Source organism: Hemitrygon akajei, chromosome 9 (assembly GCF_048418815.1).
Source record: "Hemitrygon akajei chromosome 9, sHemAka1.3, whole genome shotgun sequence".
Lineage (NCBI taxonomy): Eukaryota > Metazoa > Chordata > Chondrichthyes > Myliobatiformes > Dasyatidae > Hemitrygon > Hemitrygon akajei.
The window spans coordinates 45830327-45847806 of NC_133132.1; the positions used below are offsets into that span (position 1 = coordinate 45830327).

Consider the following 17480-nt stretch of genomic DNA (forward strand, 5'->3'; position numbering starts at 1 on the left):
CACTCTAAGCTCATCCACTTTGTTCATAATACTCCTTGCATTAAAATAGACACATCTCAAACCATCAGTCTGAGCGCGTCCCTTCTCTATCACCTGCCTATCCTCCCTCTCGCACTGTCTCCAAGCTTCCTCTATTTGTAAGCCAACCACCTCTTCCTCCGGTTCTTCAGTTCGGTTCTCAACCCCCCAGCAGTTCTAGTTTAAACTTCCCCAATAGCCTTAGCAAACCACCCCACCAGGATATTAGTCCCCCTGGGATTCAAGTACAACCTATCCTTTTTGTACAGGTCACACCTGCCCCAAAAGAGGTCCCAATGATCCAGAAATCTGAACCCCTGCCTCCTGCTCCAATCCCTCAGCCACACATTTATTCCCCACCTCATTCTATTCCTATACTCACTGTCACGTGGCACAGGCAGTAATCCTGAGATTACTACCTTTGTGGTCCTGCTTCTCAACTTCCTGTATCTTGAATATCCAATTTGCTGGTGAGTCAGTGTCCAGGCAAAAACTGCACCATGAAGACAAAAGAACACTTCAAGTAATTCCACCAAAATGTTATTGAAAAACCACAAGTCAGGAGATGGTAACAAGAAAATTTCCAAGTTACTGAATATTCCTTGGAGTACAGTTAAGTCAATCATCAAGAAATGGAAAGAATATGGGACAGCTGTAAATCTGCCTGGAGCAGGCTGTCCTCAAAAATTGAGTGTCTGTGCAAGAAGGGGACTAGTGAGGGAGGCCACCAAGAGACCGATAACAACTCTGGAGGAGTTACAAACTTCAGTGGCTGAGATGGGAGAGACTGCACATACAACAACTGTTTAAAAACAAGAGAAAATCTGTAGATGGTGGAAATCCAAGCAACGCACACAAAGTACTGGAGGATCTCAGCAGGCCAGGTAGCATCCATGGAAAAAAAGTTCAGTCAATGTTTCAGGCTGAAACCCTTCAGCAGGAATGGAGGAAAAAACTGAGGAGTAATTTAAAAGGTGTGGGGAGGGGAGAGAGAAACACAAGGTGATAGGTGAAACCTGAAGGGGGAGGGATGAAGTGAAGAGCTGGGAAGTTGATTGGTGAAAAAGACAGAAGACCATGGAAGAAAGAAAAGGGGGGAGGAGCACGAGAGGGAGGTGATGGGCAGGCAAGAAGAGGGAAAAGGGGATGGAAAATGATAATGGTGAAGGGGAGAGGGTGCGTTATTGAAGTTCGAGAAATTGATGTTCATGCCATCAGGTTGGAGGCAAAGTGTTGTTCCTCCAATCTAAATGTGGCCTCATCCTGACAGTGGAAGAGGCCACTTATGGACATATCAGAATGGGAATGGGAAGTAGAATTAAAATGGGTGGCAACTGTGAGATCCTGCTTTTTCTGGTGGAAGGAGCATATGTGCTCAGTGAAGCAGTCTCCCAATCTACGTCAGGACTCGCTGATATACAGGAGGCCACACTGGCAGTACCAGACACAGTAAATGACCCCAACAGACTCATGGGTGAAGTGTCACCTCACCTGGAAGGACTGTTTAAGGCCCTGAATGGTAGTGAGGGAGGAGGTGTAGGGGCAGGTGTAGCACATGTTCTGATTGCAAGGATAAGTGCCAGGAGGGAGATCACTGAGGAGGGACAAATGTATAAGGTAGTCGCATAGGGAGTGAGGGAGTGATCCCCGAGGAAAGCAAAACATGGGCTGGGGGGAGGGAAAGATGTGCTTGGTGGTGGGATCCTGCTGGAGGTGGCAGAAGTTTCAGAGAATTATGTGCTGGTTGCAGAGGCTGGTGGGGTGCTGGGTGAGGACAAGAGGAACCCTATCCTTGGTAGGGTGGCGGGAGGATGTGGTAAGAGCAGATGTGAGTGAAATGGAAGAGATGAGGTTGAGGGCAGTGTTGACGGTGGAGGAAGGGAAGCCCCTTTCTTTGAAGAAGGAGGACATCTCCTTTGTTCTGGAATGAAAAGCCTCATCCTGAGAGTGGAGACGGAATAAATGAAAGAAGGAGGTGGTGTTTTTACAAATGATAGGGTGGGAAGAGGTATAGTTCAGGTAGCTGTGAGACTCCATGAGCTTATAGTAGACTTCAAGGAATAGGCTGTCTCCAGAGACAGTGAGATTGAGAAAGGGCAAGGAGGTGTCAGAAATGGATCAGGTAAATTTGAGGGCAGGGTGAAAGTTGGAGGCAAAGTGGATGAAATCGATGAGTGCAGGAGAAATTATTTAGAAATGAGGGCAAGTTCCACTAGGCGGAGGAGAGTGGTGGTGGAAGGGAACTGGTTAGGTCTGGTGTCCAGAAAGAAGTGTAGAGCTTTGAGGCCTTCCTGGTGGGGAATGGAGGTCTATAGGGACTGGACATCCATGATGATAATAAGATGAGGGGGCCCAGAAACCTAAAAATCATTGAAAAGAACCGGAGCATGCAAAGTGTCTCGGATGTAGGTAGGAAGTGACTGAAGTAGGGTGGACAAAACAGAGTTGAGGTATGCAAATATAAGTTCAATGGGGCAGGAACAATTGAAACAATGGGTCTACCTGGACAAGCAGGTTTGTGGATCTTGGGTACAACAACTGTTGCCCAGGTGTTTCACCAGTAGCATCTTTATGGGAGAGTGGCAAAGAGGAAGCTGCTGTTGGGGGGAAAAAAACCTCTCATGAAATCTTGGCTAGAGTTTGACAGAGTCATGTGGGAGACTCTGAAATCAGCTGGAAGTAGGTTCTATGTTCTGATGAAACCAAAAATCTCAGTTTTTTTAAAGGGGCTGTTAAGTCATGATCCCTTGCAATCAGACAAAGCTTGAACAGTTTTGTAAAGAAGAATGCAAAAAAATTGCAGTGTCCAGACGTACAAAGCTAGTAGAGACCTATCCACCCAGACTCGAGGCTGTAATAGCTGCCAAAGGTGCATCTACTAAATACTGACCTGAAGGGGATGAGTAATTATGCAATCAATTATTTTGTGTTTAATAATTGTAATTAATTTAGACCAATTTGTAGGAATTTGTTTTCACTTTGACATGAAAAACTCTTCTGTTGATCAGTGTCAAAAAAACCACATTAAATCCACTGTGGTTCAACGTTGTAAAATAAAAAAATCTGAAAAGTTTCGGGGGGGGGGGGGGGTGTGAATACTTTTTATAGGCACTGTATCTCCTCCTTAATGGTAGTAATGTCAAGGGGGCATGTCCCAGATGGTGATGGTCTTTAATGATGGATGCTGCCACCTTGAGACCTCCTCTTGACGATGTCCTCAGTGGAGGGGAGGGTTGTGCCTACGATGGCTGAATTTGCAACACTTTACTTCCTGTTGGATATATCAGGCGGTGATGCAACCAGTCAGAATGCTCTTCACTGTACATCTGTATAAATTTGCAAGTATCTATGGTGAAATGCTACCAAATCCTCACAAATTCTTTCACTCGTGTGCCTTCTTCATGATTGTTTTGATGTGTTGGACCCAGGATAGATCCTCTGAGTTGCTAACACCCAGGAACTTGAAGCCTTTCATCCTTTCCACTGTAAACCATAGAAAGGGTACAGAGGAGATTTACAAGGATGTTGCCTGGACTGGGCAGCATGCCTTATGAGAATAGGTTGATTGAACTCAGCCTTTTCTCCTTGGAGTGACAGAGGATGAGAGGTGACCTGTTAGAAGTGTATAAGATGATGAGAGCCATTGATTGTGTGGATAGTCAGAGGATTTTCCCCTGGGCTGAAATGGTTAACACAAAAGGGCACAGTTTTCAGGTGCTTGGAAGTAAATACAAAGGATATGTCGGGTAAATTTTTTTACGCAGAGAGTGGTGAGTGCGTGGAATGGGCTGCCGGCAATGGTGGTGGAGGCGATACAGTAGGGTCTTTTAAGAGGTTCCTAGACAGGCACATGGAGTTTAGAAAAATAGAGGGCTATGAGTAACACTAGATAATTTCTAAAGTAAGTACATATTCAGCACAACATTGTGGGCCAAAGGGCCTGTAGTGTGCTGTAGGTTTTCTATGTTTCTATGTTTCAACCCTCAGTAAGGACTGGTGTGTGTTCTCCTGACTTCCCTTTCCTGAGGACCACAATCGGATCCTTGGTCTTACTGATGTTGAGTATGAGTTGTTGTGATACAACTCAATCAGCCATTCTCTTTATCTTCTGTACACCTCCTCGTTGTCATCTGAGATTCTATCAATAACAGTGGTGCCATCAGTGAATTTATAGGTGGCATGTGGGCTGTGCCTAGCCAGACATTTGTCAGTGTCGAAGAGTAGAGCACTGGGTTAAACACACATCCCTGAGGTGCGTCTGTGTTGATTGTCAGCAAGAAGGAGATGTTATTACTGATCTGAACTGATTGTGGTCTCCCAAAAGGGAAGTTGAGGATCCAGTGGCAGGGGGGGATACAGAGGTCCAGGTTTTGAAGCTTATTGATTAGTAATAAGGGGTTGAGGATGTTGAGCACTGAGCTGTAATCAATAAATAGCAGGCCGATGTGCTATGGTTTGCTGTTATCTAGATGCACCAAAGCCAAGTGGACAGCCAATGAGATTGTGTTTGCTGTAGATCTGTTGTGGTAGTAGGCAAATTGCAGTGCATTCAGGTCCTTACTCTGGCAGAAATCAATTCTAGCCATCACCAACCTCTCAAAACACTTCAGCACAGAGGCTGTGGGTGCTACCAGACTATAATTATTGAAGCAACTTGCCCTGCTTTTCCTGAGCTCCAGAATGATTTATGCCATTTTGAAATAGGAGGGAACCTCTGACTGCAGCAGTGAGAGTTTGAAGATGTCTTTTAAACATTCCAGCCAGCTGGTTGGCACAGATTTTCAGTATTCTGCCAGGTACAGCATTGGGGCCTGAGACCTTGCAAGGGTTTACCCTCTTGGGGATTTACATAGGTATAGTGTTATTCTCCCTTTCAAAGTGTGCAAAAAAAAAAACCCATTAAGTTCATCGGGGAGTGAAGCATCATTGCCATTTATGTTGTTAGGTTTTGCCTTATAGGAAGTAATAGCCTGCAAATCCTGCCACAGCTGTTGTGCATCCAATTATCTTTGTAACTTCTCATGGAATTGCTTTTTCACTCTCAGTGTTGAATGTCACAGGTCTTGCCCTCAGCTGAATGTGAATCTCCTGGTTCATCCAGGGTGTCTGGCTTTGATGGACTTGATATTTTCTCAAAGGCATACACTCATCGACATCGGTCTTGATGAAGTTCCTGATGGTGATGGCATACTCATTCAAATCTGAGTATGGTCCAGTTCACTGATTCAAAGCAGTCCTGTAAACACCTGTCCTCCTCCCTTGACCATACCTTTGTGGTCCTCATTAGTGGTGCTGCAGTCCTCAGTCTCTGCTTATATGCTGGGAGTAGAAGTACAACCAGGTGGGCAATCTGCAAGTTGACCTTTAGGTGCTCCCCATTTAGAAAATAATCTACATCCCTTCTACCTACTGTAAAGTCATCACTATATACTTCCCTGCACTCTATTCTATCTGGCACTTCTTTGCCCATTCTCTTCATGTGTGAGTCCTTCTGCATACTCACTGCTTTCTCAATATTACCTGCCCTTGCACTTGCCTGCCAGAAAGCCATCAATTCTGTCATCCAAATCATTGATATATGACATGAAAAGAAACAGTCCCAACACTGACCTCTGTGGTACACCGCTAGTCACCGAAAGCTATCTAGAAAAGGCTTCCTTTATTCCCACTCTTTGCCTCCTGCTGGTAGGCCAATCTTCTATCCATGCTAGTATATTTCCTGTAATATCATTAATGATGAATAACACTTGCTGACCTTGCGAATAACATCCACATCCCAATAATTAAAAATAATAAAAAAGTGATTTGTTTTTTTTAAAGTAAACCAACACTCTTTCTTGGTTTGTTCCATGCGTGACCTTGTTGTATTTCTTTGCCATTATGATGAACTCTTTATGATTCTAAATTAAAATACAATTATTATAGATACACTATTACCTTCTCAAGGGAAACTAGCGAAGGATAATAACTATCAGTGAATTACAATATCAATTGCATCCCAAAAGATTTTAAAATTCTTTCTCACAATGATGCAGACCATAATGGTTAAAATTGCACTCCTTACAAACAGGCTGCATAACTTTTTGCTTTTATGAAAGAAAAAAAATGGGACTATATGTTTTAGTGTTAGGCTGTATAGAATTAAAACAGTTACAATTCAGTACTCCTCTTTCTTTATTAGTTCTCAGAGGAACTATGAAAAATGGCAGTGTGAATTATATACAGCTCCTTGGACTGCAAATATTTAGTGCTGGAAGGTAGACTTTTAACAGAATACAGGATTAGCATATCATCTTGTACTTTAGTAATGTATGACTCCTATGTTGGTATGTAGTAGGGACACAGCTACAAATTTAAGCATAACACATTACATTGTTCAATTGAGCATTAGCAAAACAGTTCTGTGCACAATGGCAATTTAGCCCTATTGCTTATTGAATGGAATGTTCTATATATATTTTTTTTCTTTTTTGAAGAAAGGATCTCAACCTCACTTGAGAGATGAGGCCATGGATTTTCACTGGAAGTATATCACTATCATCTTTTAATACTTTTTCTTATCTTTTTTAGATATTACTGGCTTTCATTTCAGTTATTTGTTTCGGAGATGGCTGAAAAGTCCAATGTGGGATCCACAGACTCTGCCACAGTTAAGGCAGATGGTGTTTGAAGGGGTATGTGAGCGGGCAGCTTCGGATGTAATGACTTCCTTCCGCTGCTCACAGGTTATGCATGTTTCCATTGAAGAGTTTGCATTGTTAATAAAAAATAAATTAAAAAAAAAGAAGAGTTTGCATTGTTCACTGCAGAGTTTGCAGATCCTACATGGGATTCTTCAGCCATCTTAGAACCAAAAACTTGAGTGGAAGCAAGTAATCCTACCCTGGAGGGATTAATTAAAAAGGATGACCTCAATTGATGATCTAGAGGAATGAATTCAAATCAAATATCAGTTAGAAAGCTTGGATTTGATTAAGTAAAGGTCTGGAATAATAAACTACTCTCACTAATGGCAATCAAAAAAAATACAAACTATAGTAGAAAATCTAGTCCACCAACAATATTGCTGATTCTCCAGGAAAATCAGAGATGAATGAATAAAAAAAGGTACAAAATGCTTTTTTTAAAAAATGTAGAACACTGTAGATGGTGCAGGAAGGAAGGGTTTAGGTGCTTGGATCACTGGGATAAGTGGGGTGTGTACATGGGGGGTGGATTGCATCTAAGTTGGACGGGGACCGAGTATCCTTGTTGGGAGGTTTTAAACTAATTTGGCAGGGGGCGATGAGGATTAGGAAGCACAGTAGCAGTACGACAACGTGAGGAGAAAAATGTAGAAGATAACTTAAACAAGTCTGATGGGCAGAGGAGGCAGTGGCAGGTTAGGGAACATGGGAGCACTGACAAGCTCAACTGCATTTACTTTAATGCTTGGAACCTTATGTGTTGGTCAATTTAGAGCCATGGATCACATGGCAAGATTCAGGGTTGCAGGCTTGGGAACAGATAGGACATCCTCAATGCATTTTTAACATTTTCATATATTTTTGTAACCTTTAACTTGTGTCATATAGGAATGCTAGGTGTTCTGTTCTGAAACATTTGTTTGTAGCACATAGGGATAGAAATTTGCCAATTTTTTTTCCTCCTCCCATGAGGAATCAGATCAATGTTCAACATTTTATAGGAAATGGATAAGCACAGACTTCTGGCAATCTGATTTCTATATTTCTGCATTTCCACAAAATGTTCTCGTATCCCAAGAATCTGAGAAAATTTAAAAACATTTTCCACAAGAAAAAGAACTTTTCTCAAAATACTGATTCTACTTTTGCAGATATGGTTTGCTGTTCTATCTTAGTGGAACAGAATTTTATATTGGTGATTTACAAGTGTACGCATTCTGATAAGATAACTAGATGTGCACATTTGAACCTGAGCTAACCTGATAAGTTAAACTTACTTTAATGTGCTCTCTGAGAAGGAATAACCTCTATACAGTCTATCAGTTAAAAAGCCTCACAAGTGAAGATAATTATGAATATTCTTAAAAACATTTAATTTTAAAAAAGAAAGGAAATGTATACCATGTTTTAGTGAAATGAAAACTTCAGTTGTTTACCAGCAATGGAATTGTTGCTTAAATAACTTAATTTTGAAGTTGTTGCCCTGGAACATAGAGGAAGGTGGGGCAGAACTAAGTGTTACTTTAAGCTATCTTCTGAAACCAACATTTGAAGAAATTAAGAAATATCTTTGCCTGGATATGTGAAAAAGAGAATGTGACTAAAATGATAACTCCTTCAGAGAGCAGATAGGAAAATGCCGGAAACATTCAGCAGGTTAGGCAGCATCTACAGAAAGAAACAAAGCTGACACTTCAAGTAAAGACTTTTCATCAGGTTTTTAAGTAATGAATAAAGATAACTTACAATTTGTTGAAATTAACCTCTTCTATTAGAGTTACTAATGTTTAATTGTTTAATTATTTCTAGTTCTTTGCTCAGAAAAATTAACTCCTATTATGGGCACTTCTTCCCAAATGCTCTGGAAATTAAAAGCATCATTTAATTTTTTTTAATCAGAAGGGGCTTTGAATATGAATTTTTGTAAAGAAATATTTGTATTGAGCATTCTTTTCAAACTGAGTTTGAAATCTAAATCCATATTGAATTTGAGTTCTTACCTCTGGGTAACAGCAGTTAGGAAACTAGAGAGCAAGAAAAATCTAGAGTTAAACACAGATTGCTCATCTGCCCCTCGTGGAACAGACTTGACCAACAATAGCATAGATCTAGATACAAATTGACTGTGGATACTTTAAGAAGAGAAACATTAAGTAAATTTATTAAGAATTTAATAAGGCATACTCAGTAAATCCAAGAACCACAATAGAATCAATGAAAGAGTATTATTTAGCAGAGAATCAAAAAGGTTTAAAAATTTTGGGTATGATGTAAGAGAATGCATCTACTATTTTATCTAATGTGTATAGTGTCTTTAAATGTGTTAATAACAAGATGAATCATTCATAAATTAAAATCTTAGCTGGATGGGAAGAAAGAAGTTTTTATTTGCTGTTTGGGTTCTGCCAGGAAACAGGAAACTATCAACAGCACTTATGAAGCAGCCCCCTGCCCCCATCTTGGCCACTCTGACCACATATCTGTCATGTTAACACCAGCATATAAACCACTGCTTAAATGTGTGAGAGCAAAAACAGATAAGGGTCTGGCCAAAAGGAGGAGCCTCAGCACTACAATACTGTTTTTTGCACACAGACTGGGACATATTCAAGACAGCGGCCTCCTATGATGACCATACAGACATTGAGGAGTATGCTGAGGCAGTAATCAGCTACTTAGCCAAATGCACGGAGGATGTCACTGTGATGAAAAACTTGACTGCATGTGGTAATCAAAAGCCATGGATGACAACAGCCTACAGATCGGTGGACAGTAGTGCGCTTCGCTCAGCCAGGACTGCGCTTTCACTAAGGATCAGGAAAGCGATAAGGGCCTACGCGGGCAAAATACATGGACGCTTCTGTGATACAGGTGACACCAGACGGATGTGGCAGGGAATTCAAGCTCTGACAGACTACAAGATCAGGCAGAAAACTGATGACAGTGACGCTTCTCTTCCAGAGAGTCTCAACAATTTATTTGCACACTTTGAAGCATCAAACACTACAGCAAGGGGGAGAGCCAGTCCCTTCTTACCATCTGACCAGCCGGCTCTAATCATTGATTCAGAGCAAACACGTAGGACCCTTGCCAGGGTTAACCCACGAAAAGTGGGAGGTCCCGACAACATCCCTGGACGTGTGCTCAAGGAATGTGCTGATGTATTAGCAGATGTCCTGACAGACATTTTTAACATCTCCCTTAGTAAAGCCATTGTCCCCAGATGCTTCAAAACCTCCACAATCATCCCTGTAGCAAAGAAATCAGTTGTAGCCTGTCTGAATAATTACCGTCCCGTCGCTCTGACCCCCATAGTGATGAAATGTTTTGAATGGCTTGTCAAGCCTCATATCACAGCTAGCCTCCCCTCATCGCTGGATCCTCTACAGTTTGCTTATCGTTCCAACCGCTCTACGGAGGACGCAATATCCACCACACTGCACACAGTTCTCTCTCACTTGGACAACAAAGACACTTATGCCAGAATCCTGTACATTGATTTCAGTTCAGCGTTTAATACCATCATCTCACAGAGACTAGTGGAGAAACTGTCGCTGTTTGGCCTTAACACTGCCATGTGTCGCTGGATTCTGGATTTCTTGACAGAGAGACCACAGTCAATCCGTGTTGGCAGGAACATCTCTGACTCCATCACACTGAGCACTGGATCCCCACAAGGCTGTGTGCTCAGCCCACTGCTGTTTACACTGCTAATACATGACTGTGCAGCCAGATTCAAGGGGAACCTGACCATTAAATTTGCTGATGATTCCACAGTGGTGGGGCTCATCAGCAAAAATAATGAAACAATGTACAGGGGGGAGGTCAAACACCTACAGAGCTGGTGCAGTGACAACAACTTGATGCTTAATGTCACCAAAACCAAGGAGATGATCGTCGATTTCAGACGGTCTCAGCCTAAGCACACACCCTCAGCATCAGCGGCTCCACAGTGGAGAGAGTGGAAAACATCAAGTTCCTTGGGGTGCAGATCTTGGACAATCTCACCTGGTCCAGGAACACCACTGGGATTGTGAAACGGGCCCAGCAGAGATTGCATTTTCTGAGGAAACTTAAACAAGCATCACTCCCCACTATCATCTTAACTACATTCTACGGAGGCATGGTTGAGAGTGTGCTGACCTTTTGCATCACAACCTGGTACTCCACCTGCAGTGCTGCCAACAAAAAAGCCTTGCAGAGGGTGGTTAGGGGAGCAGAGAAGGTTATTGGGGTCTCCCTACCTTCTGCCCAAGACCTCTTTCAGAGTCAGTGCCTCCGGAAGACATGGTACATCATTAAACACCCCTCACACCCTCTCCATAAACTGTTCTTCTGCCATCAGGCAAACGTTACAGAAGCATCAAAACAAAAACCACAAGGCTACTAACTAGCTTCCTCCCAAAGGCAGTCAGACTGCTAAATAGCTGCTCTACCTGACTCTGCTTTGGACACTTTTAACTTGCACTGGACACTTATAACTTGATTTTAACCGACATGTGCCTGTTGTGTTTTACTATTTATTGTTGTGTTTACTATTTAGTGTTGCATTTGTTATGTTATGATTGCACTTGCCCCTGGGAAACACTGTCTCATTCTGCCCTGCAGAGCTGATGTATGGTTGGAATGATAATAAAGTTTTTGAATCTTGAAGCATGATGGTTTCAGTTACTAGGTGATGGTAACAACCTTCTGTCCCAATTTCTTTCTTCTGTTGGTTGAAAATGAAATAAGGGAGGCAAAAACATTTAGTTAGTAGCTACTGAGGCCCCTGATAACCTTAGGCTGAATCTGAGATATGTGAATTAGAATCTCAGTTGGGCAAAAGCAGCAAATGTATCAAATGGTGGGTAGACATCATGGAGGAGAAACATGAAGAAGAAACAACATCTAATGTGGGTCACATCTCAGGTTTCAAAATGGTGCATTTAGTTTTTAAACCATTTTTTTTTTTTTTTTTGTCCTTTGATTACTTCTGCATTCAATTTTGACTTCCTGACATGAACATGGTAAAGTGGGTATGATGTCTATTTGAGAATGGTAGGATGGCAGGCCTAATTAACATGCTTCCCAAATAAAGCAGCGGTTGTGCTGGTAAGAAACAAATGTGTGACTGCTTCTGCGACCCTTTTGATTACTCCTCCTGATAGTTCACAGACCTTTCTAGGTCTTTCCTAGCTGTTTTGGCCTGACAGTAAAATGATAGGTTCTACTTAACCAGACTTCGCATTAAAATTGTACATCTTTGTCCAGGAACAGTTACCAGGACTTTTTTTTCTAGCTTCCTTTGACAGACTTCAATTGAAATCATAGAATGAGGGGCCAATACCTCATCTACTCAAGTTGTCCTCATGGGAATTATTGGATACAGGACAGATTGTATATTACCTCTACATAGAATTGAACTAGACTGGCAATAGCTTATTTTTAATCGCTATAGTAGGGCTGCTTTAGTATTCAATAGTAATTGTAGGCTACAGAGGTGCAGCACAGACTTCAAACATTAATCTTATGACCTATTTGTTTGTTATTCAGTACACATGAAAAAGGTGAATACAGTAAAACTCCAATAATCCTATCTGATCACTTGAAAATTCCAGTGGATGAGTACCCAGCTCATCTGATGATATTTTTTTCCACGTTACTTTCCATTCACTGGGCCATGTTTCCCATGCTCTCTTGCTACCTATCAAGGCTTTGGTTCCTGGGCTTACTTAGCACTAACTTCAAAACTTCAAACTAGAAAATTGTGGTACTTTGCAAGGAAAAAAAAGTCAAAATAATAACCACATATACAAATTTTAGATTTTTGGATTTTGTTACACAATTCTCACCACCTGTCTTCCCAAAGGGAAAAATACGAATATCAGAAAAATAGTGTCTCTTTATGTGTATCATTCAGTATGATATTTGATTCATAATTGTACCAGCAACTGCCATTCATTGGAAATTCATTGAAGGATGCCTCATTATATTACAAAGGCCCTTCTCTGAGGCAGTTTGTTAAGGTCAAAATTTTGTTGAATTAGATGGTGGAGCAGATGTTTCTCAGTTACATCTGTTATAGTTATCTCTTTAGAATTTGTTTTGACCCAGCCACTCAGTTTTTGAATTAAATGGACATTCTTATGTGGCTTATATTTAAGTTCAGACTATGCTGGTGAGCAAGCCAATTTTATTTAATATTTTCAATAACATAGTAACTATGGATAGTCTTTTTAAAGTATAGTAAAATGCAACTTCTGAAATATAAATTTAAAGATTGTAGATTGATCAAATATGGTCTTTTTATTATTCTAAGTAAATCTAACTTGTATATTTGTTTTTTTTGTATTTTTCAAATACATCGATTCCTCCATTTAAGTGAAGAGACTAAACAAGACGTTAGACTTTCTAACAGTCCTGAAAGCACAGAAAACATCAATCAACAAAACAGATCAGGTATTTCCCTATGTAAAAATATCCTCTTTGAATCCAAATGGAAAAATGATAAATAAATTTGTGATTCTTGAATTTAATTTTGGTCAACAAGGTTAGGTGTTGGATGTTATGTGTATTAGCACCGTTGCCTTTTGTGAGGCAAATATTTATGGAAACCATTCCCAATCAGAATTTTGAGGACAAAAGTCTAGGCTGACACTTTAGTACAGTGCTGAAGCAATGCTGCTGTTATTGAATTACATAGAATGTGCACAGCATGAATGGAAGTTATTTGGCCCATTGAGCTGGGGCCAACTCATTGTAGAGAACCCTTCTCGGTCTTATTCCTCTACTCCCACCCATTGCTTGCAGATTCATTAGCATGTCTAGAGCTATCAACTAGAAGCAACTTTCTAGGCAGCTACATGTTGAATAAGATATTAAGTTAAGGTTCCATTTAACACATCCTACTGGATGAAAATTATCCCTTGGCATTATTTTGAAAAAAAAAACATGAATTATCTTTTGATCAAAAATACTAAAACTGGTTATCTAATCATTGTTGCTGTTTGTGAACCTGTTTCATTTATATTTGCATCCACAAGGTGCATGCTTTAGACTAGTATCTCTTTTCCACTGAAAACCCCTGTAGCTGCGTAAAGAGAGAAGTTGTACTTTTCAACCTAACAACATTAACTACATGTGAAGTTATTGAATTGGCTATGTCATAGATTACTAGTTCGCATTAACTTCTCTGCTCAAAAAACTCTTTTTAAAAATAAAATCATCATCAGAATCAAACAGAAACATAGAAACATAGAAAATAGGTGCAGGAGTAGCCCATTCGGCCCTTCGAGCCTGCACCGCCATTCAGTATGATCATGGCTGATCATCCAACTCAGAACCCTGTACTTGCTTTCTCTCCATACCCCCGATCCCTTTAGCCACAAGGGCCATATCTAACTTCCTCTTAAGTATAGCCGATGAACCGGCCTCAACTGTTTCCTGTGGTGAACAAAAGAGTCAACCCAGGAACAACATTGCTGGTGAGTTGTTGGTTGTGGAGTGAGCTGCATTGCGATATGCAAGAAGGAAATTGCTGAGCTCCTGATTCAGGGTTAATGTGGTGTGTTCTGCTGACATTGCTCACAGTGTGTTCTTTAGACTCTGGACAAACCTTTCCTCCAAGCCATTTGTAGTTGGGTGGTATGATGAAGATGCTTCTTCCCAATGTGTTGGCATTCCAAACAGTGCATGGCAAGCTGCTCGATCTGCTGATCTATCCCAGGCCACCAGACAAAGCTTTGAGCCAACACTTTCATTTTCACCATGTCTAGATGACTGGCATGTAGCTCCTCCTACACTTCAGCTGTCAGCTTGTGTGGTACAGCAGTTCTCAATCTCCACATAAGGCAACTTCCATCAAGGACAAGTTCATCCAGCACTAGTAACAGTAGGGGAACTGGGATTTCTGCTGCACATTCCAGTCACCTTGGGTGGCCATGTAGACCTGAGACAGTGTGGGGTCTTTTCTGGTTTCCTTTTAGATGCTCTCTGCTGTAATAGGGAGACTTTTGATTTACATTAGGGGGAATATGTCAAGAAGAGTGCCCACTTCTGTAAATTTTTCAGGTATTTCCTTTTGCAAGGGTAAACAGAACAATCCATCAGCATTTTTGTGATTAGTCATCCTCTTGAATTTGATCTTGTAATTATGTCCTCCAAGAAAGAGAGCCTATTTCTGCGTTCATGCTGCTGCTGTTAGTGGAACACCGTTCTGTGAATACTACTCTAAAAACAAGCCTGTTTTAGTGATAAAGCCCTTTGTGACTGTTTATGGTGAGAAACACTTTGGTCTCTTCTTCCAACTCCACTTGTAGGTAGGCCTCAACTAAGTCCAGTTTAAGTGTTTCCCTCCAGAAAGGTTTGGAAAGATATCCTCTATCCTGGGCAGAGGGTATTGATCTACTTTCAGTGCTGGATTGATGATCTTAAAATCACCACAGATTCTGACAGACTAATTCTTCTTAACTAGTGGGACCACTGGCATTGCCCTTGGGCTCCACTCAACCTTGGAAAGAAATCCTTCAGCCTCTATGCGATTTAGCTCATTGGCTAATTAATCACAAATGGATAGGGAACTGGATGGCTTTGTAAAACTTGGGTGTGGCATTTTCATTTAACCCCATTTCACACTTGATATGTTTGAGTTTTCCAGTGCCATCCTTGAACATTGTTTTGGCATCATCCAGTATCTTTCTTAATTTGCTTTCAACTGACTCTAATGCAGGGCATGAAAATGGTGAATGGATCTCTCATCAAGCTGTAGTTGTCAGCCATCACACCCCACAATGTTGGCCCTCCTGTTTTTACCACATACAAGCTCAATGTGGCTTATTGGTTGTTGTATTTCACTGCTATGAATGTCATTCCTACAGGAGTTCTCTATTCTCCAGTATAAGATATCTGCAGGCTTCAGTTCAGAAATGCCTTTTTGTGGATTGACTGAAACAGCCAAGCCAGTATCCAATTCCATTTTAATAAATTTGTTTAAAAAACACGAAATGCTGGCAGAACTCAGCAGGCCAGACAGCATCTATGGGAGGAGGTAATAACGACATTTCGGGCCGAAACTCTTCATCAGGGTTTGTTGACAATAAATTTGTTGTCCACTTCTGGTGTAAGCCATATTGCTTGTGCCTTGATAGCTTTCCCATTTTAAATTCCAAGACTACTCAGTCCTGTGTCATTTTCATCATTATCAGATATTTCATCGACAGCATGCAGATTAGTGCCCTTTTTGAAAGCATAACTTAACTTTTAATAGTTTTCTCTTCCCTGTACAGTCCATTTATTTTTGTCTGCCTGACATGCTCTTTGTATGTGTCCTACCTTGATACATTTTATGCAAGTATCACCTTTAAATCTGCAGTGGTCTGGTATATGTGAGCTCCTGCTACAACGCTAACACTACTTGTTCGGCCAATGTCTGTTTAGACATTGCGATTTTGTTCATGCTCACTTTCATTCCTGACCACAACTCACTTGCATCTCTGTCCGCCTTTTTTGATACAGCTATTTGAACTGCTCTTTTAAATATGAGTTGTGCTTGAATGCTTTTTGTAAGATCCCATAAACTACGGTAAACAATTTCTTTTTGTGCATTATTAAGCCCATTGAGATTGACAATGCTCAATCTCTTCAATTCAGCCACGTACACTGAAAGAGATTCCCCTTCCTTTTGATTCCACTTATGAAACCCAAAACATTTTGCAATCAACAGCAGTTTCACTTCTAAATACTCCTGCATTATTTTGACAATACAGTATCAGCAAAGCTTATTTTGGCTGGTTTGGTGGAGCCGTTAACCTTCTGAGCAAACTGTATGCCTTTAAACCCAATGCACTCAGCAAAACTGGCACTCGCTATCATTGGCTAATTTATATGTTTCAAAGTGTCTCTTGTGCAATTGAACACATTTACTCTTCTAATGTAGTCAGCCAATTCTGCTTATTTTTTATTTAAGATTATTATTGCCTAATACTCACTGTTTATGAACCCATCAATTTGTTTGTTTTCTGGCTTTTTCATACCTTGAATTTCCCTGTCCCTTCCCGAAGAAGCATGCACTTTTTGTTAACTTGAATGTCTTGCTGCACTTTTTTTTTAAAACCTGAATGTCTAGCAGCACTTCAAAAGTAGCAAGTCATCTCAGGTTCGTTTAAACCTTCCTCGTCGCCACTATATTTTGCAACTCCAGATCAAAAAAATAATTGAAAGGAATCATGGAGCCAGGAATGTGTGTCTTAGTTTTGTTTTACTTTAGTGAGATGCACACGTATGTTGTGGCATGATGACGTAAGCCATTCATGTACTTTTACACATAACCCAAAATGTATTATGGAAACAACAAAGAATGCTTCATCATTCAATACATTTACAATATTGCTCAAATATTACTGAAATATTAAATACATAACAGACATCTGTTTTGAAGTCTTTGATTTTCATTTTGATAAACTACAGTCCACTGTATTAAATGTTGATGCAAAACTAAGCAAATTGTGAGTACAATTTGCATTGTTAGTTTTATATATGGTGTTACGAACCCCGTAACTGGGTCACTTACCAGCAAAGATAGAGAGGTCCGTTGAAGTCTGATGGTACTATTTTTAACAGTATTTATTAGTAAAAATACACAAAAATAATATCAATGCAAACATACAGATAATATACGTCGTCAATACTAAATCTAAAAGTGCGGGTATAATAATAATCAATAAGAAATAGCTCTATCATTGTCTAGGGGATAATGTATTGTCCGATGGAAATATAAAAGTCACTCAGTTCATGCAG

The 17480-nt window shown here is 40.5% G+C and overlaps 1 protein-coding gene across 1 annotated transcript in view; it reads left to right on the forward strand.

Moving 5' to 3' along the window:
- The window catches only part of armc2 (armadillo repeat containing 2), a 98487-nt gene that overhangs the window by 20714 nt on the left and 60293 nt on the right, over positions 1 to 17480 (forward strand). Inside the window, exon 6 of the mRNA XM_073055881.1 lies at positions 13069 to 13145. Within this exon, the coding sequence (XP_072911982.1) occupies positions 13069 to 13145 (77 nt within the window). The remainder of the gene's footprint in view (positions 1 to 13068; positions 13146 to 17480) is intronic.